The 26796-nt window shown below is 43.7% G+C and overlaps 1 protein-coding gene across 6 annotated transcripts in view; it reads left to right on the plus strand.

The window, feature by feature from the left end:
• Nucleotides 1-26796, plus strand: part of atp8a1 (ATPase phospholipid transporting 8A1) — a 509869-nt gene that overhangs the window by 363423 nt on the left and 119650 nt on the right. For all 6 annotated transcript variants that reach the window (XM_070870244.1, XM_070870234.1, XM_070870228.1 and 3 more), the window contains 2 exons: nucleotides 24860-24934; nucleotides 26386-26508. In XM_070870244.1, coding sequence (XP_070726345.1) covers nucleotides 24860-24934; nucleotides 26386-26508 — 198 coding nt within the window. The remainder of the gene's footprint in view (nucleotides 1-24859; nucleotides 24935-26385; nucleotides 26509-26796) is intronic.

Here is a 26796-nt window from a genome sequence, read left to right on the forward strand (position 1 = left end):
CCCCCCTCCCTCCTCTCTTCCCCCCTCCCTCCTCTCCCCCTCCCTCCTCTCTTTCCCCCCTCCCTCCTCTCTTCCCCCCTCCCTCCTCTCTTTCCCCCCTCCCTCCTCTCTTTCCCCCTCCCTCCTCTCTTTCCCCCCTCCCTCCTCTCTTTCCCCCCTCCCTCCTCTCTTTCCCCCCTCCCTCCTCTCTTTCCCCCCTCCCTCCTCTCTTTCCCCCCTCCCTCCTCTCTTTTCCCCCCTCCCTCCTCTCTTCCCCCTCCCTCCTCTCTTTCCCCCCTCCCTCCTCTCTTTCCCCCCTCCCTCCTCTCTTTCCCCCCTCCCTCCTCTCTTTCCCCCTCCCTCCTCTCTTTCCCCCCTCCTCCTCTCTTTCCCTCCTCTCTTTCCCCCCTCCCTCCTCTCTTTCCCCCCTCCCTTCTCTCTTTCCCCCCTCCCTTCTCTCTTTCCCCCCTCCCTTCTCTCTTTCCCCCCTCCCTTCTCTCTTTCCCCCTCCCTTCTCTCTTTCCCCCTCCCTTCTCTCTTTCCCCCCTCCCTTCTCTCTTTCCCCCCTCCCTTCTCTCTTTCCCCCTCCCTTCTCTCTTTCCCCCCTCCCTTCTCTCTTTCCCCCCTCCCTTCTCTCTTTCCCCCTCCCTTCTCTCTTTCCCCCCTCCCTTCTCTCTTTCCCCCCTCCCTTCTCTCTTTCCCCCCTCCCTTCTCTCTTTTCTCCCCCCTCCCTCCTCTCTTTTTCCCCCTCTCCCCCTCCCCTCCCCCATCTCTCATTCCCTATGCCTGATTTATAAGTGTAGGCAAGGTATTTCTGAGCGTACAAAAATCTACACTTACTCCATTCTAAGTTAGTTTGGAGTAAGTTTTCGCTGCCTAAGCTTGCAAAACCGGCGTAAGTGGCTGGACACTCCCCCCTTTTGGAAAAAAAATCTGTTCTAAAATGAAACTATTCTAACTCACTAGATCTGGAGCAAACTAAATGCTGAGAATTGCAATTTCTAAGATGCTCCATTCTAAACTAGTTGCTCCAAAAAAATAGGAGCAACTCTGGCCGAAACTTGAGCCATAATGTGGGAAAAAGTGAGGTTATCCACTTTGGTAGAAAAAATAAAACAATTTATTTTAAATGGGAAGAGATTACAAAATGCTGCAGTATCGAGGGATCTCGGGGTCTTTGTACATGAAACACAAAATGTTAGCATGCAGATACAGCAAGTAATTAGGAAGGCAAATGGAATGTTGGCATTTATTGCAAGGGGGATGGAGTATAAAAGTAGCTAGTCCTGCTACAACTGTACAGGGTGTTGATGAGACCACACCACTTGTATTGGAGGCAGTTTTAGAGAAGGTTCCTGAGGTTGAATCCTGAGATGAAGGGGTTGTCTTATGAAGAAAAGTTGAGCAGGTTGGGCCTATACTGTTTAGAATTTAGAAGAATGAGAGGCGATCTTATTGAAACGTATAAGATTCTGAGGAGGTTTGACCGGGTAGGTGCAGAGAGGATGTTTTTCCTCGTGCGGGAATCTAGAACTAGAGGGCATAGTTTCAGAATAAGGGTCACCCATTTAAAACAGAAATGAGGAATTTCTTCTGAGGGTGGAGAATCTTTGGAATTCTCTACCCCAGAGAGCTGTGGAGGCTGGGTCATTGAATATATTTAATGTGGAGATCGACAGATGTTTGAACGATTAGGGAGTAAGGGGTTATGGGGAGCAGGCAAGGGAAGTGGAGTTGAGGCCAAGATCAGATCAGCCATGATCTTATTGAATGGCGGAGCAGGCTCGAGGGGACACATGCCTTACTCCTGCTCCTATTTCTTATGTAGACCAGGGTTGAAGTCAGAGGTCCAATGGAAGGACAAAACTGACATGAACAGGATGGTGCAAGCAAAGAGTGTTGACAAACGCTGTCCAGGTGATTTTCTGGCTACGATTAGATAAACAAGAATGAAACCAGGCGAGTGCAGTCCCACCCAACAGGACGATGGTGGAGAGGCGTTGGAGGAGGATGGAGTGGTCAACCGTGTCAAAGGCTGGAAACAGATCGAACAGGACGAGGAGGGATAGTTTACCTTAGTCACAAAGGATGTAATTTGTGACTTTGATGAGAGCCATTTCGGTACTGTGGCAGGAACGGAAAACTGATTGAAGGGATTCAAACATGGAATTCTGGGAAAGATGGGCACGGGTTTGGGAGGCAACAACATGTTCAAGGAATTTGGAAAGGAAAGGGAGATTGAAGATGGGGCGGTTGCTTGCAAGCATAGTGGGGTCAAAGGATTTTTTTGAGGAGAGGGTGATGGCAGATTTGAAGGAGAGCAGGACAGTACCTGAGGACAGAGAACTGTTAACAATGTTGGTTAACATGGGAGCCAGAAAAGGAAGTTGGGTGGTCAGTTTTGTGGGAATAGGGTCAAGGGCGCAGGAAGTGGGTCTCATGGACAAGATGAGCGTGAAGAGGTCAAAAGGGGAGATCGGAGAGAAACCGGAGAAAGATGTGAGTTCTGGGCGAGGGCAGGAGGAACCTTGGAGGATGTTTGGCCCAGTGGGGATGGAAGGGAAGTGGCAGAGGCAGCTGATCGGATGGTCTCAATCTTAGAGACAAAGAGGTCCATGGGCTCCTCACATTTATTGTCTGAGGTGAGGGTGAAGACTGGGGAGAGGTGTTTAAAAAGACGGTTAGCAGTGGAGAATAGAAGCCGGGGTTTATCTTTACATTCCGGACTGATTCTGGAATAGTGAGCAATTTTGGCAGACGAGAGCAGGACCAGTTAATACCATATGTGGTCCAGCCAGATCTGACAGTGAATGGCTAAATCAGTTGTCCGCCATATCTGTTCAAATCTGCGTCCCTTGGTCTTGAGGGAGTAAAGATGAGGGCCATACCAGGGAGATCAGCTAGGGTGAGCGAGTAATGGTTTAATAGGGACTAGGGCATCAAAAGTGAGGGTGTGGTTGAGCAGATTCGTGGCTGCAGCAATGTCATGGTGAATGGGGGGCCACAGTTGGGAGTTCATAAGTGCAGTTGTAAGAGAGTTTGGAGAGATTTTTCTTTCTTGTGCGGACACAGAAGGATGTGGGTGGAGAGCGATGCAAGGAAATGGTCAGAGATGGCCTTATCTGCAATTGACATGATGAGAATAGTGAGGCCACCAGAGATGCCAAGATCAAGGGATGGCCATGAATATGGGTTGGGGAATTCACATGGAGGAAGAGACTAAGGGACGATAGTAGGTTAGTGAACTCAGAGGAGAGAGAGCATGATGAATTGAGATGGAGGTTGAAATTACAGAGGATGAGAAGTCGCTCGGTGCAGAGGCTGCAGGAGGAAAGTAGTCAAGATATCTCGGTGATAAAAATCTTATCGTCCAACGAGGCCTGTTGGTCCTGTGGCTCCTCCAAAGGCAGAACTCTCGATAATGCAAAGTTGTTAAGTATGCAGCACACAACTATGCAGGTGACTCTTAATGGGGTATAATCTAGGGACCACCCCCAAACCTGTTAAGATACCTGGAACTCCATCAACATTCCACGTTGCTCAGTTATGATCCTGGTGGTGCCATGGCTTCTATTTGCGGTGCTGCTCGGGCATTGTTGGATTTTGAAACGGTGTCATGAACCATGTCTGTAGCGGGTATCCCTTGTCCACCAGCAGCCATTTTGGTAGGCTCAAATACTGGGCGGATGGTAGTATGTCTCGAGATAAATGTATCATGACAGCATAAACTTACATGATCCTGTTTCTGTTCTCAGTCAGTAGCTGCACATTGATGGAGTGGGATCCTTTTCGATACTGCTGGCTGGTGCTGTGGTGCCCTGATGGCAATATGTACAATCAATGACTCTTTGCACGTGGAAGCCGGTCGCTGCTATCAAGGCTTGAGCGCTCTCCTGCTTCCTTCTAGCTGTTGAGGTCAATGCGGGTGATGCATTGGTTAGCCCTCGTGAAGAGGTCATTGGTAATATGGTTAATGCATCCGTTTACTGCAGACTGGAAAGAGCCAGTGGTGAAAAGTTGATGGTTATGGTGCATTTGAGGGCCACTGGCAAAACAGGTCCCGTTGCAGCAGGGTGAAGATGTCTGAGACAATCGGCTTGGTGAAATGAACCTTCATGACACACTGTTCTTCAGTCAGCTCTTGGAAACTTGCCCTTCTCTCGCTCTGTTCTCTGTCTCGCTCTTGCTCTTTTTCTCTCTTTTACTCTCTGTTTCTCTCTCTCTGTTACTGTCTTGAGACCCGAGCCTCGTCACTGCAGGAGGAAGTGACTGTGGAGCTAACTCAGAGGACGAAGGATAAGAATCATCGTCACGCACATACCTTTGGCCTGTATTCCGCAGACCGGTCAGGTTGCAGGACGTGAACTTTAGTTCATATAGTGCCTTTTAACATAGAAAAATTATGAAAATCCCAAACAGTATTTATCTCTTGTATGGCTTGCGTGAGCACATTTGGACCAATGACAAACCGTTATTGGAGTTCTTGACACAATATTACAACCGATTTAGTGTGGGATCTCGTCATATAGCACTCTACTTTGTACAGTGCTTTTCAGATTAAAGCACAAACACAGGAGGACTGCTACAGTTCTTAGAATGTTGAGACATTTATTGCTAGGGCAAAATTACTTTTAATTCAGTTGCAGAAACAGCTGTGGTACATTTCCTGGTAATCTTTCTTGATCAACACAAAACAACTGTGCCTTTCCTTAGTCTGTGAAATTTGAAGCATTTGATTGTAAATATTTCTTTTAGGTAAAATTTTAGCAGTTATGGCAGTAAGTTAGGAGTCCCTGTAGATTGGCTGTAACAGACAGTAACTTCAATCGGTACCTGCATGTCTGGCACATCTCTTCTGATTTATGACCAGTAGATGGATTTGGGGCGGGAGGGAAGTCAAATGGTAATGCTGCTTGGAAATGGCATCTTTTTTTTAATAATCCATGTTTTGTTTTTTGCCTCAATGTAATTTTCATTTTTTAATAGTAGATTTTACTTTTTTTTTAAAGTGGGTAAAATTTTCAGCTCTTTATTTAAAAAAAAAAAATTTTGGAATTGCCAAAACCGGTTTTATTAGATGCTTAAAAAGATGCAGTAGAAATTCTAAGAAATATTTTGTATTGTATTTTGCTTTGAATTTGATTGTGTTTCATCCATTATTCATGGCTTGGGAGAGACTGTGGAGTAACATTTCAGTGCATTTTATATGTTGTAACATTGCTGACTTCAGTCTAAATTCTCCTATCATTGGACTCAATTTCCCCCAGTGATTTGCGCTGTTTTTATGGCCTAAATTTAAAAATCCAAGTTTCCCCAAAGATTTGTGCCTTTGTAACTCAATTAGTTACGATTTTTTTAGGTTACCTTTTTTTTGGTGTCATCGGGGGCGTAACCTGATGTCTCTGCTGGTTTTTCACAATTATGCAAGTTTTGCCAACTTACATTTCTCCCAGGACAGCATATGTGACCACTCCCGAAAAACCTTCTGGGCACTTAAGAAAAACCAGCGCACGTCAAAACATTGGCGCAGACAGTCACCGTTGTTTTTAGGCTAAATTTTGGAAGGAGCCGACACAGTTTCATGGAATTCTTTAAGTGTTGATTTTTTTGTTTTAAGTGCCACGCCACCACCGAACGTCTTTAAACTGGGCCCGAGGGTTGGAGCGTCGGCCGGCACAATCGGGACACTGGCTCGGGGCTCGGCTTGAAAAGAAGCCCGGTGGGGTTGGGGGGGGCGCGGTGTGGAAGGCATGAGAAGCCTCCTGCTATGCATCAAATGAAGCCTGGGGTTGGGGTGGTGTTTCCCGATCATTGCGCATGCTCAGACCTGGATGTAGCCCACACTAGAGCGTCGACCTTTGGGAGAGAGCATAAAGAGCTTTGACCTGCCTGCCGTTTTGAGCTTCTTCCAAAGGTACAATTTAATCATGGGGGCAATACTGACAATGCAATACCTTGTGCGAGCCTTCTGCACGATGGTACTGCGGAAGAGACAGTTGATTCGACGTCATCGCATAAGGAACCTCGGGGCATGTAAGATGATGGGTAGGAGCCCATGTCTGATATATCGAGACAGGCGTTCATAGTCTGCATCACTCCGGTGCAGCTGTATCAGAAGGCTGCGTTTCCACAAAGAAGTTGTAACTGAGATCTGGGTCGTTCCAGGCCAGAACTGGGGATGTGTGCGCCATTTCTCAACATGCAACACATATCTGCATTCGGCAGGTGACTGCTGCACTATATGCTCGGAGGAATAACTACATAAAGTTCCCCATGACCGCCCAGGCAATGCATGAAAGGGCTGTGGGCTTCTCCAGGATTGCTGGCATCCCAAAGGTACAGGGCTGCATTGATTGTACCCACATCGCCTTGCGAGCACCTTTTGGAGGATTCCGAGATATACAGGAACAAAGAAGGCTTCCACTCCGTTAATGTGCAACTCATGTGTGACATCATGCATCGCATCATGTCAGTTGATGCACGATACCCTGGGAGCACCCATGATGCGTTCATCCTGTGCGAGAGCCCTATATCTGCTATGTTTCAGCAGCAGCCAGAAGGGCAGAGCTGGCTACTGGGAGACAAAGGGTACGGCCTCATCACCTGGCTCAGGACGCCAGTATGCGTAAGCTGGACGGAAGCTGACCAAGAATACAAAATGTTGCACATTGCAATGCGCAGCATAATAGAGAGGACCGTTAGAATCTTGAAACAGCGTTTCCGATGCCTGGACCATTCCGGAGGTTACTTGCAATACCCCCAAGATTGTCGGTCAGTTCACTGTTTTGTGCTGCATGCTGCATAACTTAGCCATCATGAGGCAGCAGCAGCTGGTAGTAGATGACCAACCGGAGGTGAGAGTAGCTGATGAGGAGGATGACGAGAAAGCCATGCAATTACCTGAACCCGGAGCACGACGGCGGAAGGCAGGCTATCGTGCCCCTTTAACAATTGCGTGAGCCTTGCGCCAGCAGCTCATCCATGAACGCTTTGCTACCTGAAGGCTCAGCGGCAACTATTCCAAATGTTTACTGTTTGGACCTGTTCCGTAATGTTGTGTTGTGTTAATGGAACAAATAATGAAAATGATCCCGTTATAATGTAAAATATATTTTATTCAAAAGTTTAACAAACATTTGTTTATACTTAACTTTAAAGTTTGATACAAGAATATTTTTTTAAGTTTTCAGTTAAGATCACTTAAAAACTTTAAGATTACTTACAAACTTCTAAATTTGTAAATTTACATAACTTACAAAAAACTCTTCATTTGATCACAGTCACGACAGTAACAACAATAATAACAGCAGCAAAGAAAGGCTGCACCCATCTCTCCTCATTCTAAGACCACCTGCTGCAATTGGTCTTGACTCCACCCCTGCCCACAGGCAGTGGCGCAGCATTTCTCTGGTTGGTACCAAGCTTATTCTTTCGAACATCTCTGGTAATGCGCACTACTTGATTGGGGGGGTGGAGTGGCGGGGTGGGAGGCGACAGCGGCAGGCGTTAATGTGGAAGGCCCGGCTTGGGCCTCTTCAGACACTGGTCTGGGGATTGGAGTGGGAGTGGCAGATGATTCTGTCAATGGGCATGAGGTCTGAGCGTGTTCCCTCATTGCATCAACTACCTACTACATTCCCTCCCTCATGTTCGCCAAAAGTGTTTTAGCTACCTGTGACATGCCCTCCCTCATATTGCGCAAGCGTGTCTCAGCTACCTGCAACATTCCTTCCCTCATGTGCACCGACATTGTGTTCACTGCCTGAGACGTTCACTCCCTCATGTTCCCAGACAGCGTTCCCATTTCTCATGAGAATGTTGTTACTTCTCCCAACAGTCCCGATAACTCAGCACCCACTCCACTGATGGTGTCCAGGAGTGATTGTGTAAGGTCGATGCTGTCCGCACTCATTGCCATCATCTGAACCACGTGTTAGATCCTGCACCTCAGGCGAGCTCTCCTTCCCCTCCTCACCCTGGGTGTGGCTCGCTGCATCACACTGGGACCCACAGCCTCGGACGGTGGAACCCTGGGTGTGCCTCGCTGCACCCCATTGGAATCCCCAGATTCGTTCTGTGGGAAACTATGGAATGTCTCAACAATACGTACCACTCAGGAAAGGGACTAGCACCTCAATGGGTGGCAGCTGTACCTTCTCCAGAGTGAGTACAACAGTGGGGGCTTCTTCCATCACCTCCACCCCCCCCCCCCCGCCCATGCTCTTGGTCTGGAAGGTGGGATTGGAAGATGTTCTCCTCTTCAGGCTCGTCCACATTTGAATCTTCTGCATCGTCCGGGTTGGCCTGAAGTTCTGCAAAATATAACAGAACAGACAAATGGTTAGTGGCAGAGGAGGGGCAGGGTAGGTTCACACAGCGCAGGCTGATTTGAAGGACCACGATGAATGATAGCACATTGCATCAACCGCAGCGTAGCTGACGGAGACATCCCCGTGAACCAAAGCATGGCTAGCCTGCGCAGTAGTTAACATTTAGCAAAGCCAGTCTGGAATTTGCAGGACTTGCCCCCTCCCTCGAATGTGGGCCCAGCTTGCGCAGTGGTGGTTGCTTTTCTCCAGGCAGGACCTATCAAAGCAGCGACCCTCTCTTCCAAGGGTGTCAGTACGTGCAGATTTGTCAGGCCTCCTCCTGTTAGAGTTCTTTCCTGTTTGTTGTGTGCCACCTTCCTCTGCAAAGATGAAAACATAACTTTTTAGGGAGGGTGTCTCTGCTCGGTGGGACATATACAGCTTGTCACATTTACCATTGCAATTCCATTGAATAAATAAAAATATTACTTACACTAGCTACTTAACCAAGGTTCTGCTACTTTTTGCACTGGCCTCCAGACCTCGGGGTGGTCACCATTGCACAGTAATCTTCTGCAAGTTGGTTCTAGCGTGCGTTCATTTCTTTTGTGAAACTTTTGTGACCTCTGCTGGTGTCCAGCTCGTGCCATCTGGCCTCAATTACAGTAACTAATGCCTCCACTTCACTCAGAAATTCTTAGACCTAGAGCCGCATTGTATCTTGTATTGCAGCTTCAATTTTCACAGAGAATTAAAGTTCTCACACACAACTGCCTCTTTATAAATGGCAGAATGCTGACCGAGTGCTCTACTGGGCATGCGCACCCATAGCAATCAGGTCAAAAATGTCCTTTTTCTTTTGGGCATGCGCAGAAGTGGGGGTATTGTTTTTTCGGCGCAGACATTAGGCTTCACCACCCGAAGCTACAGGACAGGCTGTGCGGCACCAATTTAAAAAAAAAATAGAACTGGGAAACTTACTACTTTTTTTTGGAGTAGTTGGGGCCAAGAAAAACGGGCATAACTCTGGCAATATGTCAAAAAACTGCATTGGGGAAAATTGAGCCCATTAAAAGGAGACTTGAGATGTACCTCCCAAATTATCAAAATCATGAGCTTTAAATGCCCATTATGCTGAGTTCATACCTGAGAGGCAGCCCTCAGCCTGGCTGCCAGTACAGTCCAACTTCATGCACTTTAACTGCAGTCAAGCCCTGGCTGGAAACTTGAGACTATGCTCGAAGTGACCCCAGCTAGTGTCCTACACCATGGGATTATAATGAGTATGCACCATCAGTATTTTCACTGCCAACATGCAAACTCCAGTAGCCGCAACAGTCTAGAGCCAAGGGCCAATAGCTCCAATACAGCCCGAGCTGCTGTTTTAAGACCCAGTCAGGCTATGGCTGCAGTTGGTTCCCTGGAGGAAAGGGCAGAAAATCAATGGACAAGTCACCTTTGGGTTGATGTTGCCTATTGCTTTGCAGTCAGTTACAGAATGACATCATTTGAGCAAATGGGGTGATGAGAGTGGTATTGGAGAATTAAAAAGAGGATATATCTGGAGAAAATGCTTTCATAAATCTTGCTCAGGAAATTTGAAATTTCAGGGGCAGGGAGGTGTTGCTACAGTTGTACAGGGCCTTGGTGAGGCCACACCTGGAGTATTGTGTACAGTTTTGGTCTCCTAACTTGAGGAAGGACATTCTTGCTATTGAGGGAGTGCAGCGAAGATTCACCAGACTGATTCCCGGGATGGTGGGACTGACCTATCAAGAAAGACTGGATCAACAGGGCAACTGGGCTTGTATTCACTGGAGTTCAGAAGAGTGAGAGGGGACCTCATAGAAACGTTTAAAATTCTGTCGGGTTTGGACAGGTTGGATGCAGGAAGAATGTTCCCAATGTTGGGGAAGTCCAGAACCAGGGGTCACAGTCTAAGGATAAGGGGTAAGCCATTTAGGACCGAGAGGAGGAGAAACTTCTTCACCCAGAGAGTGGTGAACCTGTGGAATTCTGTACCACAGAAAGTAGTTGAGGCCAATTCACTAAATATATTCAAAAGGGAGTTCGATGAAGTCCTTACTACTCGGGGGATCAAGGGGTATGGTGAGAAAGCAGGAAGGGGGTACTGAAGTTTCAGCCATGAACTCATTGAATGGCGGTGCAGGCTAGAAGGGCTGAATGGCCTGCTCCTGCACCTATTTTCTATGTTTCTATGTTTCCATGAAATGGAGAACCTTTCTTCAACATTTACCCCCCCCCAAATGCTGTAAACAAATCCCATCTGGCTCTCTCATTCATGACTTGCAAACTTCATCAGAATCACACATGTCCAGCAGATTGAGAGTCGGAATCTGTTGATAACTGTCTCCTGAGCCATGTCTCAATAGTTTCACTTCATGATTCACTATTAAATCTATTTAAATAAAATGAGGCAAATTGTTGCTCTAGTTTGTTTGCTTTTCTGTCTTAAAATGTAGAAATTTGTTTTTCAAATATGTTCGCACATTCACTCGAACGCTAAAATAAGGTTGATTTGTGAGCAGGATCTGTTCATCTGGAGTCCAGCTGGGCTACAAATTGGTAAATGGGGAATTTGTAGCGATTCATGCTTCTATAATCAGATTTAATGAACCGTGGAGTGTTACAGAGCTGCCGTGACATGGTAGCTCTTCGACAGTTTTTACATTCATTTGTGAAGCCTGTCAAATTTTCAAGAATCCAACAGGATGGGGACAGCAACTGTGTGAAGTTATATTCTGCGCATTCTATGATATATCTAAATAAAATGTTCTTCGTACAGACAGTATTTCCAAAAATTGAGAATAGTTACTGAAAATCTTACTAAAAGCAGTTGAAAATACTTTCATAATGCCTTTTTAACTTCATTTTAGTTAAATTATTCAAGCAGTAATAATTGTGAAATAAGTCTTAGGTCAGGGAAATGCACATCGTAAAAACAGATTTTTGAAACCTTCTGTTTTGTTTAATGGTGTTCAGTTATTTAGTTTACACTTTATATCTCGGCAACAGTTATCAAATCATATGGTGGTGTATTTAGGTCTGACCTTATGGCAGAAGGAAGCAGTATGCATTTTGCATCAGTTACAACGCTTCATTACACTTTTTGATTTGCTCAAATTTCAGATTCCTAAAAGACTAATAAATCAGAGTTCTAAATGTGGGTAACAGTGAAAATCCGCCAATTTATAAACAAACTGGACAAATCAAATCTTTCTTGTATGAAAATCTTTACCTGCATGTTTTTTTGTTGACTCTGGCATCTTGTGTTTAAAAATAAGAGACCTGAAAATGCACAAGAGCTGCAACCCAGCATAAGTGCCAGATACGCCCAACGGGAACCTCCAGCATTGACCCTGTCGGAGTTTGCGGGATCACTGGAAGGTGTTCTCATTTAAATGTCGGGTGGGTGTCTGCTCCGCTAGGGGTGCTTCTTGTCTGCCTGTTAGCAGAGGGGGTCAGGAATCCTGGCAGAAATGTGACCGGTAGAGGTTTCTGTCAAGCTATTTCACCTGGTCCAGAACAGTAGAATCATTAAAAAAAATTCCGACACAGAAAGAGGCCATTCGGCCCAACATGTCCGTGCCAGTTGATAAAGAGCTACCGAGCCTAATCCCACCTTCCCTCACTAGGTCTGTAGCCCTGTAGGTTACGGCTCTAAGTGCACATCCAAGTACTTTTTCAATGTGATGAGGGTTTCTGCCTCTACCACCCTTTCAGGCAGTGAGTTTCAGACCCCCACCACCTGGGTGAAACCATTTTTCCTCATCTCTCCTTTAATCCTTCCACTAACTCCTTTAAATCTATGCCCCCAGATTATTGACCCCTCTGTGAAGGGAAATAGGTCCTTCTTATCCCACTTTATCGAGGCCCTTCATAATTTTATACACCTCAATTAAATCTCCCCTCAGCCTCCTCTGTTCGAAAGAAAACAACCCCAGCCTACCCAATCTTTCCTCATAGCTAAAATTTTCCAATCCTGACAACATCCTTGTAAATCTTCTCTGTACTCTCTAGTGCATTCACGTCCTTCCTGTAATGTGGTGGCCAGAACTGTACGCCAGACTGAAGCTGTGGCCTAACTAGTGTTGTATACAGTTCCAGCATAACTTCCCTGCTCTTATATTCTGTGTCTCAGCTAATAAAGGAAAGCATTCCATATGCCTTTTTATCTACCTTATCGACCTGTCCTGCTACCTTTAAGAATCTGTGGGCATACACTCCAAGGTCCCTCTGTTCCTCCACACCTCTCAGTATCCTCCCATTTTTTAAAATCTATTCCATTGCCTTGTTGCACCTCCCCAAATGCATTACCTCACACTTTTCCAGATTGAATTCCATTTTCCACTTTTTTGCCCACCTGACCAGTCCATCGATATCTTCCTGCAGTCGTAAGTTTTCCTCCTCACTGTCAACCACACGGCCAACTTTTGTATCATCTGCAAACTTCTTTATCATGCCCCTTACATTTAAGTCTAAATCATTAATATATACTACAAAGAGCACTGAACCTCTGGAACCCCACTGCAAATAGCCTTCCAGTTGCAAAAACACCTGTCGACCATTACCCTTTGCTTCCGGCCACTGAGCCAATTTTGGATCCAATTTGCCACTCTCCCTTGGATCCCATGGGCTTTAACCAGAGGACACTGCCTGCACTTGAAGGGGGCTAGATTCAAAATTAATCTGCGGAAACATTATTTGTGAGCACGTGGTCAAACTATGGAACACGCTCCCTTGGACACAGTGGAAGCAGTTAATATTGATTTGTTCAAATGTGAATTAGATATCTTTCAAAAAATAATATTTTGGGATAAATTATACAAGTAATTTGAATCATGACGTGGTAAGTGTAGCATGCTAGGGAGGAAGAGGTGAATTTGGACCGGTGTCTCAAACTTTCCACCACTGGAGTTTTCCTCACCTCATGTCTGCGTCAGTTGTAGAGTAACTAATGCAGGTTGATTGCTATGAATAATCAACAACTCCAGTGTTGCAACTGTCAGGATGGTAGAGATGGACTTCCAGTCTTTTTTATGCTGCTTCCTATGCTGCTATGTTCCTAAGCTTGGAAACATCCTATTTTTGTCCCTTGGTTCCCTTTTACAAGGTTGCCAAAATATTCATTTAAATTTTTTTTTATAAAGTATTTGTGTGTCCATGCCAAATCCCACCCCTCGTGCATTCCATATATGCTGGCCAGGAAGTCCGTGCACTACCTTTCCACTGGGCATACTGGTCCACCAGCACACTTCCAGGCCAGGGATGAAGATACTTTCAGCCTGAGAGTTCGCTGTCCCCAGCCATGCCTCCTGATATTGGTGTCCTAGTTTCAGTTGCGCAATTGCTCCAGCCCAAACAAGAGCCATGAAAACTGGTAGGGAAAGACAGGACCTGGTGTTTCTGGACCTTGGCCTAATTTCTAGCCCTTCGAACTGATTAATGTGGTCTGCAGCACTCTGAATTTTCATCCCCAAGATTTCTAGCATAAACACAGAATTAAATGTTTCACAATAACATTCTTAAACTTCTCTCTTTTTTGTGTGTGGATTTCATTACTTTTATCAACAGTTTTAGCATGAGGCTTGGTTCTTTGTCCAAAGCCTGGGGCTATAATTTAAGTTCCAGTTTCTATTACTGAGGTTTATATCCCTTTTACCTTTTATATTCTTTTTCTAGCTTTTACTTTTTTTAAAGTTACTATATTTGAAGAGAGAATGATCACGCCAAGAATGATTATGTGGAATAAATGTCCCAATATATGTGTGTAAATTTATATGTATATTATACACATATACATATATAAAATATCTTCGAGAAAGTCACAGACCCTGCTGTTTTATAAGTACAGAAACATTATACCATGTAAAACACAACAGCCCCAAAATTCCACTTTGTCATTTGCTGAGCCAGAACTTCTGCCTGCCAGTTCACTTGTGTATAAGCATTAAAATTCTAATGTTAGTGAAATAAATTTCTAGCATTATTCCGTCTGATTGGGAAGGTCATTATTTTAGCAAACTGAAGTTACAGTAGTGGAGTGGGAGCAGCTCCGAGGAAATTCTCCAAGAATGTTAAGGACATTGCCATCAACTTTTAACTTCTGTAAGTAAAAGGAGAAAAACTAGTTCTGTTGTGTTTAGAGAATCTGCTTTAAAGCATAAAATAAAATTGCTGTAGATCCTTGCACTACATGACTTTTTAACTGTACAATAATCTAGGCTGACATTTTAGTGAGTACTGCATTTTCAGATGTGCTGTCTTTGGATGATATGTGTGTTTAATCTGTACAACATATCAAACATTCCTAGAATTTGTGGGCTCCAAGTTAGCCACACAGGATGAGTCTAAACCGGAGCTGAAATATGATGTCATAGAAATCATATTTAATTACATTCTTACAATGAAACAACTATTATTTCTGCTGAACTGAATACTCAAAACAAAAAAAATTCAATGACAAATAATATATTAGTTTTTCCTCAGTACTATCATCATTAACCATATTCCTTGTGTTTTGTAATTTGGTCTACTAGCTGGATAAATTACCTTTAGACCATAAGATAGTTTCATCTTTGTACTACTTAGTTAATTATATATTTTTCTGTCAGCACTACATTTTCTACTTTTATGCAAAGTTCCTTGGAAATTGCTATTTATTATTTGTGAAAAGCAGCATTTCAACTTGTCATTCGTCTTATTTGCCATCTATGGGATTTAGCCCATTGCTCTGCATGACAGCAGTGACTGCACTTCAAAAGTAATGAAAGAGACTAAAATAAAAGGGGAAAAACTGCATGAATCCATGTGCACTGGAATCAAACTGACAGGTCGACCAATTAGAACTAAAACTGGCCCCATAAGATATGCGCTGGACTCCTGAAAATTAGTAGTAGGTGAGGGGTTCGGCTCCTGGAAATGTATTTGGTTAACAGAAGCTCTGGCTATTGTAGACTTGATTTACTGTTGTATTTGCTTTGTTGCAGTTACTACAAATGGTAGGTCAAAATGCAGCTCTGCGTTGTAATTATATTGTGACCTATATAGCTAATCACTGGTAAAATAGCAATAATGGAATACCATAAAATATACTTTCAATTGGTCAACTCTAAATCACCTGAATTATGTGAAGCATTAACTCTTTAAAAATATGACCAACCTAACCTTGAATAACTGACCTAAGTATAAGCAGGAGCAAGGCAAGGTTAAAAGGGAAATGCATAAAGAGTTGCTTCTTAACAGTTATAGAGAAACTACTGCAATCTGTCATTGGAGACGGAATGACTGAGCACTTGGACAAGTAAAAGCTGATCAAAGAGAGTCAGCATGGCTTTCTGAAGGGTAGGTCATGTCTGACTAATCTCGTTGATTTTATTTGAGGAGCTCACTAGCATGGTGGTTAGGGGAGCGTCTATGGATGTTGTCCATATGGACTTCCAGAAGGCACTTGGTTCCACACAAGAGATTAGTAAAAAATGAAAGTGCGGGGATCTGAGCTGGGGCCTCAGCTTTTCACCAGATATATTAATCAATTGGATGAATCAAAGTTTGCAGATGACACTAAGCTAGGAGGCACAGTACGTTGTATGGATGAGGAGGAGGAAGTTACAAAAGGACATCAACAGGCTAAGTGAGTGAGCAAATTTATGGCAGGTGGAGTTCAATGTGGGGTAGTGTGAAGTAATCCAGTTCGAATCTGAAAAAGACAAATTGGAATATTTTCTTAGTGGCAAGACTCTAGGAGTTATGAAGGAACAAAGTGATTTAGATGTTCATGTACACATCACTCAAAGCTAGTGCACAGGTACAAAATATAATCAAAAAGGCTAATAGAATGTTGGCCTTTAGCTTAAGGGGGTTAGAATTCAAAAATGAAAAAGTAATGCTTCAGTTGTACAGAGCCTTGGTCAGACCCCATCTGGAAGACTGCATTCAGTTTTGGGCTCTGAACGTCAGGAAGTGTGGGGTCAAGTTTCGGCCTGAGTTGCTCCTATTTTTTTTGGAGCAACTGGTTCAGAATGGAGTATCTTCGAAATTGCAATTTTTGGCATTTAGTTTGCTCCAGTTCTGGTGAGTTAGAACAGTTTCATTTTAGAACAGATTTTTTTTTCCAAAAGGGGGCGTGTCTGGCCACTTATGCCTATTTTGCAAGTTTAAACGGCAAAAACTTACTCCAAACTAACTTAGAATGGAGTAAGTGTAGATTTTTGTATGCTCAGAAAAACCTTGCCTACACCTAGAAAATCAGGCGTAGGTTACAAATCAGGCAGAGGTGGGGGGTGGGGGAGAGAAAGAGAAAGGGAAGTTTACAAACATGAAACACATCACTTTTACAAATAAAGAGCTATCAATAATAAATGATAAATCAAATCCAAAAAAATTAATAAATTAAAAAATTATGTTTCTACTCACCGACTGCAGCACCGGGAGCCCTCCAACAGCATGCTGGGACGGGCCCCCCCCCCCCAGTATGTCTCTGTGTCTCTGTCAGTGTGACTCTCTCTCTGTCAGTCTCTCTCTCTCTTTTTCTCTCTCTCTCTCTCTCTCTCTCTCTCTGTGTCTGTCTGTGTTTCTGACAGCAAGGAGAGGGTGGGGGGGCGGGGAGGGAGGAGGCTGAATGGACCCCGCTAATGTGGAGCGGGGGGGCGGGGGGTTTGTAAGAGCCAGCGGGAGCGTGAGCTGAACAGGGGAGGAAGGTGGAGCCACAGCCAGAGCAGGAGCTGAAGAGGAGGGAGGTGCAGTCTGATCGGCGCCCCAGTGAGCCCATTCGGCCAGGACTAGGGGTGGCATGTTTCGGGCCCCACCCACACAGTTTTGGGCGCCTGGAGCTACTGCACGTGCGCACACATGTGCAGTGGTCCTGGCACTGTTTTTTCAGCGCAGGGACCTGGCTCCGTCCCCCACAGCTTGTGCTGTGCCGCGCCGAGGGTCTGGGTCGACCTGAGGGAGTGGAGAAGACCGAGGTAAGTTTTCAGCGCAGTTTTGAACGCGGAAATCGGGTGTGGCTCGCGGGGCTGCGCTGTTCTAGGCGCGGCCCGAAGCTTGACCCCTATATGTTGGCCTTAGAAGGGGTTTAGCATAGATTCACCAGGCTGATACCAGAGCTTAAAGGGTTAAAATATGAAGGCTGCACAAATTTGGCTTGTATTCTTTTGAGTTTAGAAGGTTGATGTAATCAAGGTGTTTAATATGATGAATGGATTTGATACATAGGGCCCAAGTTTCCGCCTTCTGGAAAAAAAATGGTGCCGAAAACTTACCTTGTGATTCTCCGGTCTCCTCAGGACGTCTTCGTGTTCGGCGTGGTGCAGCACAAGGGGTCGGGGGCCGAGCCAGGTCCCGGCGCTAAAAACCGTGCTGGGACCTCTGCACAAGCGCGCTAGAGTGTGCGCGCATGTGCAGTAGCTCCAGGCCCCCAAGGCTGCATGGGAGGGGCCCGACCCAAGTCCTGGTCCAATGGGCTCCCCGGGCGAAGATTGGGACTCTGACCTCCCTACCGTTCAGCCCCTCCCGCTCCCGTTCAGTTTCTCCTCCTCCCCCCCCCCCACCCGCCCGTTCAGCCTTCTCCCACCCACTCACCTGCCCCCTCCCACCACCATCCCCCGACTCCCCAGTTCAGCCTTCCTCCTCCCCCCCCCCCCCCCCCCAGTTCATCCTCTTCCCTCTCTCCCTTTCTCCCTCCCCCTCCTCTTCCTCTCCCCCCTCCCCCCCCCCCCCCCCCCCCCCCCGAAACACGGACACTGACACAGAGAGAGAGACAGACACTGGGGGGGCTCCGTCCCACCACGCTGTTGTAGGGCTCTCTCGGTGCTGCAGTAGGTGAGTGAAAACTTAATTTTTTATTGATTTTTTTTATGTTTTTTTTTGATTGACGTATTGGTTGATTTATTGATTTATTTATCATTTATTATTGATGGCTCTTTATTTGTAAAGGTGAAGTGTTTAATGTTTGTAAACCCCCCTTCGCTGCCCCCCCCCCCCCATCTCTTGTTCCCTATGCCTGATTTATAAGTGTAGGCAAGGTTTTTCTGAGCATACAAAAATCTACACTTACTCCATTCTAAGTTAGTTTGGAGTAAGTTTTCGCTGCCTAAACTTGCAAAACAGACGTAAGTGGCCGGACATGCCCCCTTTTGGAAAAAAAATCTGTTCCAAAATCAAACTGTTCTAACTGACTAGAACTGGAGCAAACTAAATGCCAAGAATTGCAATTTCTAAGATGCTCCATTCTAAACTAGTTGCTCCAAAAAAATAGGAGCAACTCAGGCCGAAACTTGAGCCCATAGAAACTATTGCCACTGATGGGTGAATTCAGAACAAGAGGGTATCATAAAATTAGAGTTGGGTCATTCAGGAGTGAAATCAGCAAGCACTTTTTCACACACGGTAGCAGAAATCTGGAACTCACTTCCCTCAAAAGGCTGTGGATGCTGGGAACTTTTCAAGACTGAGATTGATACATTTTTGTGAACTAAGTATTTCAAGGATCATGGAGAGAAGGCGGGTAAATGGAGTTGAGGTACAGATCAGTCATGATCTAATTGAATGGCGGGACAGACTTGAGGAACTGAACGGCCTGCTCCTGTTCCTATGTAACAGTTGATTATTTTGAAGGATCTTTCTGCCACTGCCCAGTATTTGGTATGGAAGAAGTATGTTAACTGAGACGCTTCTTGGGCTGCAGGAATTGGTGTCATTTTGCTTATGACTACCATGGCAGGAATGAAATTGTTTTTGTAGTTGTATCAGAACTTGAGTTTAAAACATTTTTCATTCAACATATCCCCATGAAATAGACAAAATATACCTCTACACTGGCCTGCACAGGAATAGGTAGTTCTTTACACACATGAAGAAAGGTTGAGCAAGTTGGGCCTATACTCATTGGAGTTTCGAAGAATGAGAGGTAATCTTATTGAAACATATAACATACTGAGGGGGCTCAACAAGATAGATGCAGAGGGGATGTTCCCACTCATTAGGGGGAATCTAGAACAAGGGGACATAGTCTCAGAATAAGGGGTCGCTGATTTAAAACTAATGAGGAATTTTTCTGAGGGTCGTTAATCTGTGGAATTCTCTGCCCCAGAAAGCTCTGGAGGCTGGGTCATTGAATATATTTAAGGTAGAGATACAGATTTTTGAGCGATAAGGGAGTGAAGGGTTATGGGGAGCAGGCAGGGAAGTAGACCTGAGCCCAGGATCAGATCAGCCATGATCTTAGTAAATGGCTCGAGGGGCCAAATGGCCGCCTCCTGCTCCTATTTCTTATATTCTTATAACTACTGTATTGGAGGGAAGGGAGAATCAATTAGCCTACTGGGTTGGATTTGCCAGTGTAATACTTGTTAAAGAAAAGCTGTGTATGAATATGGAAACATTGTATAAATGTATTTTATAATTTGAAATACTTACCAGCAAATTAGTGTTGTAGTTTGGGATCAGAATAAAAAGTTCAATTTCTGTGCTAAAAGAAAGCCTTATAGAAAGGATCAATAGTATGATTGCATTATTGTACAACCTCAATTTTGCAACCTTTAGGTGAGTTTTTTTTTTAAGTACTATTCCATAAAGATGGGCAGGTGTCAACCTAATAATGCTGTGTATAATTCTCATTTTAGTTTTTACAAGAATATATTTGCCGAAAGATTTTTTTTAATTATAGTTGTTCTTCAGTCATCATTGATATATTTTCCATTGTATACAGAGTCATAGAGCTGGCCTGATGTGTTAGCTTATGTACGACTCATGGTACAAGTGAATTGTATTTTGATGGAGCTGCATTTTTTAAATTCATTCTCAGGATGTGGGCGTTGCTGGCAAGGCTGGCATATATTGCCCATCCCTAGTTGCCCTGAGAAAATGGTGTGGGACGCTTTTTTGAATCGCTGAGTAGCGATTTGATACAACTGAGTGGCTCTTAAAAGCCAATCACATTGAAGTAGGATTTGAGTCACATATCGGCCAGATCTAGTAAGGACGGCAGGTTTCCTTCCCTGAAGGACATTGGTGAACCAGTTGGGTTTTTACTACAATCTGGTCACTTCATAGTCACTTACTGATGCCAGCTTTTAATTTTCAGTTTTTTTTTAAACTAAATTCAAATTCTCAAACTGTCATAGTGGGATTTGAACTCTCGTTACTTATTATTACTCTCGGTGCAGTCGTTATTATACCCTCATCCTTCATATTGACATAGCTTTTAGCTTCTGCAGTCAGGTAAGTTGGCATGTACCTTCTCATGTGGTGTCTGGGCTGTAGGAACTTAGCAGAATATCAGCCAGCCATTGGCAGGAGGCCAATTATGGGAACTAGATTTTGGTGAGCTATTTATTTGGCCTCAGCAAATGAGATTTGTTTTTAAAAACTTGTCTATTTTACTTGGCATCACTGCCCACACTGACCAGACACTTGCAAAAGTAGTAACTCATAGCAGCCACTGGTAAGATATTCTTTTTGTGACCTCTAAAATACAAATATACTTTTAAGTTGTCTGGCAGTGAGAACTAATGAAGTTGGGCAGTGGGAGTCACCTAGAATGGAGTTTCATCTGGGTTTACTGCCTATATTTCATATTTAGTCAGCAATTCTGTATGGAAAAACCACAGGCACAGTATAAGCTGTATGTTGTAATGTTTGCAAGCTTTCAGCAACAAGTTAAATTACAGGGAGCAATAAATGAGCACACTTAAATATTCTATGATACTTCAGTAGAATAACATGACAACATATTTAGTTAACAGAACTATCTGTAGCATTTAAATGTTAAGTTATGTTAAAGAAGTGAAAATTTCATAGAATTAGTAGATAATATGGTCGACTCAAACTCATTATAAGAAAACTCCCAAAGTACCCTCTCTTTTCTACACTTCATCCAATTTAATCCATTCCCAATATTTACACTAGAACCACACACCTTTAACTTCAACTAATAGCTATTCATATAGAACTTTGTCAAGTGCCTTTTGGAACCAGTATCGTGGAATTTTTCAGTGTTTTTGGGTCACTTACTCACACAATTCAAGAAGCTTGGCCAGATTGCTGTTTGCTAGGTTATTGCTGTATAGATAATCCTCAAGCTGCTCATCGATTACTTTAGTTTACACAAAATTGGGTCTTTTGTTGCCTGTTTCTGTTCTGTCACCATCTTTGAATATGGGCACCACATTAGCCTGTTTTTAGTCTACAGGTACCTCCCCAATATCCAGTGATTCCCCATGATTATCTGATCGGCAGTGCCTCATAAATTTTCACTGCATTTTGGGATAAATAAAATCTATCCTGAAGATTTATTTGTTTTGAGCCTGCTATCCTGTCTAGGATTTTCATATTTATTTGGAATCCATTAATTTTGCTTTCGTTATCTCTAATAAAGGGTGTATTGCTCATGTCTTCCCTAGTGAATATTTGGAGGAAGTTATCATGCAGAATATTTACTATTTAGTTCCATTTCTCGATTTTGATATCTTTTATGTCATGCTACTGATTGTGTTTATGGCCATGGTTCCCTGGGTGGAGAACTCATCATCTGTTTGGGGATGTATTGAGTAAAATTCGGTGCTTCTTCACACGGGTGGGGGGGTGGAAGGAGGGGGGGTAGGTGGGGAATAATGTAAGGGTGAGTCATCCCAGATCATTAACTGAAAAGTTTCTATTACATCTCAAATAACTCAAAGCACTTCATATAGTGAGTTACTTTGTGAAGTACAGTGATGATTGTTGTGTAGAAAAATGTAGCATCCATTTTAGCACTGCAAGATCTTTAAAGCAGTACGATGAATTTGTATTTTAATGTGTGTTTTCAGTTGGTTGACGGAAGGGTTCTATTAGAAACATAGAAAATAGGTGCCAGAAGTAGGCCGTTCGGCCCTTCAAGCCTGCACCGCCATTCAATGAGTTCATGGCTGAACATGCAACTTCAGTACCCCATTCCTGCTTTCTCGCCATACCCCTTGATCCCCCTAGTAGTAAGGACTACATCTAACTCCTTTTTGAATATATTTAGTGAATTGGCCTCAACAACTTTCTGTGGTAGAGAATTCCACAGGTTCACCACTCTCTGGGTGAAGAAGTTTCTCCTCCTCTCGGTCCTAAATGGCTTGCCCCTTATCCTTAGGCTGTGACCCCTGGTTCTGGGCTTCCCCAACATTGGGAACGTTCTTCCTGCATCTAACCTGTGTAAACCCGTCAGAATTTTAAACGTTTCTGAGATCCCCTCTCATTCTTCTGAACTCCAGTGAATACAAGCCCAGTTGATCCAGTCTTACTTGATATGTCAGTCCCACCATCCTGGGAATCAGTCTGGTGAACCTTCGCTGCACTCCCTCAATAGGAAGAATGTCCTTCCTCAAGTTATTGGATCCGTAATGTCCAGCTGAACCTTCATAATTGGAAGGGCAGCACCTATGACCATGCAGAACTATCTCACTGATGCACCAGAGTGTAATTATATGCTAGAATTCTGGAGTGGGGATTGAATCTACCACAAGCCAAGAGTGTTACTAATGAGATGGACACACTAGTCAAGTAGTAGGATACATCTGAAAGGCATTTGACTACAAGCCCAAAAAAGTTTCTGTCCTTAAATAGATCATTAATCCAAACAAGTTCGGAATGTTGCCAAGAACTTGGACAAGGTTGGGCACAGAATAAGACACAGACATTTGAAATTAATAAGCTTCAAGCATGACTAGAAAATAGAAAAGCACATATGCACCAGATTAGTGGTTATGTGGAACAGACTCCCAGCAAAGCAGTTGGCACTGTCGATTACTTGTGCAATAAAGAGCTATAGAAATGGTTGGGAGTGAAATAGAGATTGAGGATAAACCTAGAATGAGATCAGCAAATGTTGAAATGGTCATTTGTGAAGGGTAATTGTCCATCATAAAGTGGTTGAGATGTGGGGATGGTGCTTTTACAATCTCATGTTCCAAGCACATCACCTTTCCACCTTTTTAAGATGATTTGTGGTGTGTCCATGGATGAGCATGAGAACATGGTTAGAAGGAGAACATCTTGTCTTGGGAGGGTGAAAGACGTCTACTTTTATAGGTGAGGAATGCGAGTGGTGAGGCATAGAACTTCCCTCCACCTGTAGACGATGTAAGCACAAAGCATTCCATAGAACCATAGAGGTTTACAGTACAGAAAGAGGCCATTCACCCCACCATGTCTCTGCCTGCTCTTTGTTAAAGCATTCCAAAATGAATCCTAATGCCCTGTTGTATCCTCATAACCCTGTATTTTTCTCTGCTTCAAATATTTATCCATTTTCCCTTGAAAGCTACAGCGGCCTCTGCGTCAATTAACTTCCTGTGGCAAAGTATTCCATGGTCCAACAACTTGGTTTGTCTGGGGTGGATTCAAACCCAGCAAACAGTGAAAGGACAATATGGAGAGAACATAAGAACATAAGAAATAGGAACAGGAGTAGGCCATATGACCCCTGGAGCCTGCTCTGCCATTTAATACGATCATGGCTGATCTGATCATGGACTCAGCTCCACTTCCCTGCCCGCTCCCCTAACCCCATACCCCCTTTTTGTTTAAGAAACTGTCTATTTCTATCTTAAATTTATTCAATGTCCCAGCTCTCTGAGGTAGCGAATTCCACAGATTTACAACCCTCAGAAGAAATTTCTCCTCATCTGTTTTAAATGGGTGGCCCCTTATTCTAAGATTATGCCCCCTAGTTCTAGTCTCCCCCATCAGTGGAAACATCCTCTCTGCATCCACCTTGTCAAGCCCCCTCAAAATCGTTTGTTTCGATAAGATCACCCCTCATTCTTCTGAATTCCAATGAGTAGAGGCCCAACCTACTCAACCTTTCCTCATAAGTCAACCCCCTCATTTCCAGAATCAACCTAGTGAACCTTCTCTGAACTGCCTCCAAAGCAAGTATATCCTTTCGTAAGTATGGAAACCAAAACTGTACGCAGTATTCCAGGTGTGGCCTCACCAATACCCTGTATAACTGTAGTAAGACTTCCCTGCTTTTATACTCCATCCCCTTTGCAATCAAGGCCAAGATTCCATTGGCCTTCCTGATCACTTGCTGTATTCTGCATACTATCCTTTTGTGTTTCATGCACAAGTACCCCCAGGTCCCACTGTACTGCAGCACTTCACAATCTTTCTCCATTTAAATAATAACTTGCTCTATGATTTTTTTCTGTCAAAGTGCATGACCTCATACTTTGCAACATTATACTCCATCCGCTAAATTTTTGCCCACTTAGCCTGTCTTTGTCCTTTTGCAGATTTTTTGTGTTCTCCTCACACATTGCTTTTCCTCTCATCTTTGTATCGTCAGCAAACTTGGCTACGTTACACGTGGCTGTGGGATTTGTTTTGGATTGCTCTGGCAGAAAGCTGATACAGTGCTCTACTTCAGTAGTTCAGTTCTATAAAATCTTTATGCTAGCCAGGTCTAAAGAAACAGAATGTACTTAACTTTTTTTTTAAACTCTTTGTTTTATCATTTATATAAAAAAATCTCTCTTCCAGGAGAGTTCATTGCTGTAATACTTTTATTTCATCTCCAGATCTGGTTTGCTTTTGTGAATGGCTTCTCAGGACAGATTCTCTTTGAACGGTGGTGTATTGGTCTCTACAACGTGGTAAGTGTATATGTTATTTGGATATTCAGTTGAAGTTGTTGATATACTCTCTACTTCTCAAACCCATTTTTTGTTAACATCCTGCTTATGATGACAAAAAGTGCAATCTCAGTCCCATCTCTGCCCAATAATATCAAAGACTTTCCATTTATGTCGACTTTGACAAACTCTGGCCCACTTCAGTCAACATTTTAAAATTCCTAACAACATTAAAGGCTCATGTCACTAACCATTCATGTTGACTAGTATTCTCTGCTGCTTCTTCCTGCCAAGGTCTATGTATTTGTAAACTCTGCTCACGCATTGCCATGTTGGAAGACCCCGACACAGAAGTAGATGGTGCTCAGGTTGATGCCCACCTCTGGGTTTTGAAGCTCATGGCCGTGGAAGGTGAAGGGGTTGCTGTGGACACCAGCAGCCTGAGGGCTGGCTGGCTGCTAGCAGTGATGAAGTTACTGGTAATAGGCCAGTTAGTCAGTAGAATGGGGTCAGTGAAGGCAACTAAATACAATCGGGGTCTGCGAGAGAGACAGCTTCACATGGTGGCAGGTAGGGTCCAGGGTTCCAGAACATCCCAGGCAGGGTATTGATAGCTAATGAGAGTAGGGCATCGGGAACTGATCAGCGTAGGGTATTGGAACCTCGTGATGAGCTTCACGGCTCTGTGTTACAGTTGACACCTTTCTGATATAATATTCACTGTTACTATTTGTGATAGTTAGAATTTCTTCACTAAATAATGTTACCTTGATCTCTGTGCATCACAAACACAGTAGTCGATGGGAGTCTCGAGCCAGCGACTCGTTTACCTAGTCAGTTTCACGCCCACTCAAAGCGAAAATAGAATGGTCCACAAAATGTCGATGTAGGTGGGCAGGATTGTAGTGCAGCAAATATCTTCAGATTCAGCGATGCAACATTTTGGTCTGTTTGAGTTTCCAGTAAAGATTAAATATCAAAATACTTGATTTTAGTTACTTTGGTCATTGCCAAAAATGTGTGATTTAAAAACATTTCAATGAATAGTTTAGTACTATTCAACTGGTGCCTTACTGGTTTGCATAATACAATTTACAGCAAGTGTTTTAGGGATTTATGGGGGTACAAAGTAGTAGAGCACCTTTGACCAATACCTCTTGTCAGTATTCACAGAGCTCAATCAGAAAAGGTGGTGCAGTATATTTCTTATACTTGAAATGAAAATTTCAAGTTTACATAGTTTGTAAATCTCAAATTGTGCTCCAGATCAGTGACGTTACTGCTATAATACATATGATGTACATAACATGGATGGCTATCTCCTGTACAAATGGCATGCAGCTAGGGTGTGATCAGTTATTGTTATCCTATCTATATTCATATCTTGTGGCGTCATTTTAATTCTGCCATTGTAAGGGATGAAACAAGGAACACCGTTTATTCAACTTCGAATTTTTATGTACGTGTGTCAGATTTTCACAGCTTTGCCTCCTCTCACTTTGGGAATATTTGAGAGATCATGTCGAAAGGAAAACATGTTGAAATATCCAGAGCTCTACAAAACATCACAGAACGCATTGAACTTCAACACAAAGGTAACTAATTTGTTGTTAAACTGAAATTCTATGTTCTGTGATTTGTAATTAAAATTCTTTTTCCTAATTTGTTTTAGAAATTACCGATAGTTTTTCCCATTCTGCTTAGAGGGCACTGACTTGATGAAAAAGTCTTTGATGAGTTGAATTCTGTATGTGTTAAAATTGAGGAGCTGAGGTTATAAGCAAGGACATAAAGGTTGAAAAGAATAGGAGGAAAGGCAAGATGTATCCAGAAGTAGCAGTTGGATGACCCCTAGCTTTAGTTTTAAAAGGACATTGTTGGGG

The sequence above is a fragment of the Pristiophorus japonicus genome, chromosome 2 (genome assembly GCF_044704955.1).
Source record: "Pristiophorus japonicus isolate sPriJap1 chromosome 2, sPriJap1.hap1, whole genome shotgun sequence".
Taxonomy (NCBI): Eukaryota; Metazoa; Chordata; class Chondrichthyes; family Pristiophoridae; genus Pristiophorus; species Pristiophorus japonicus.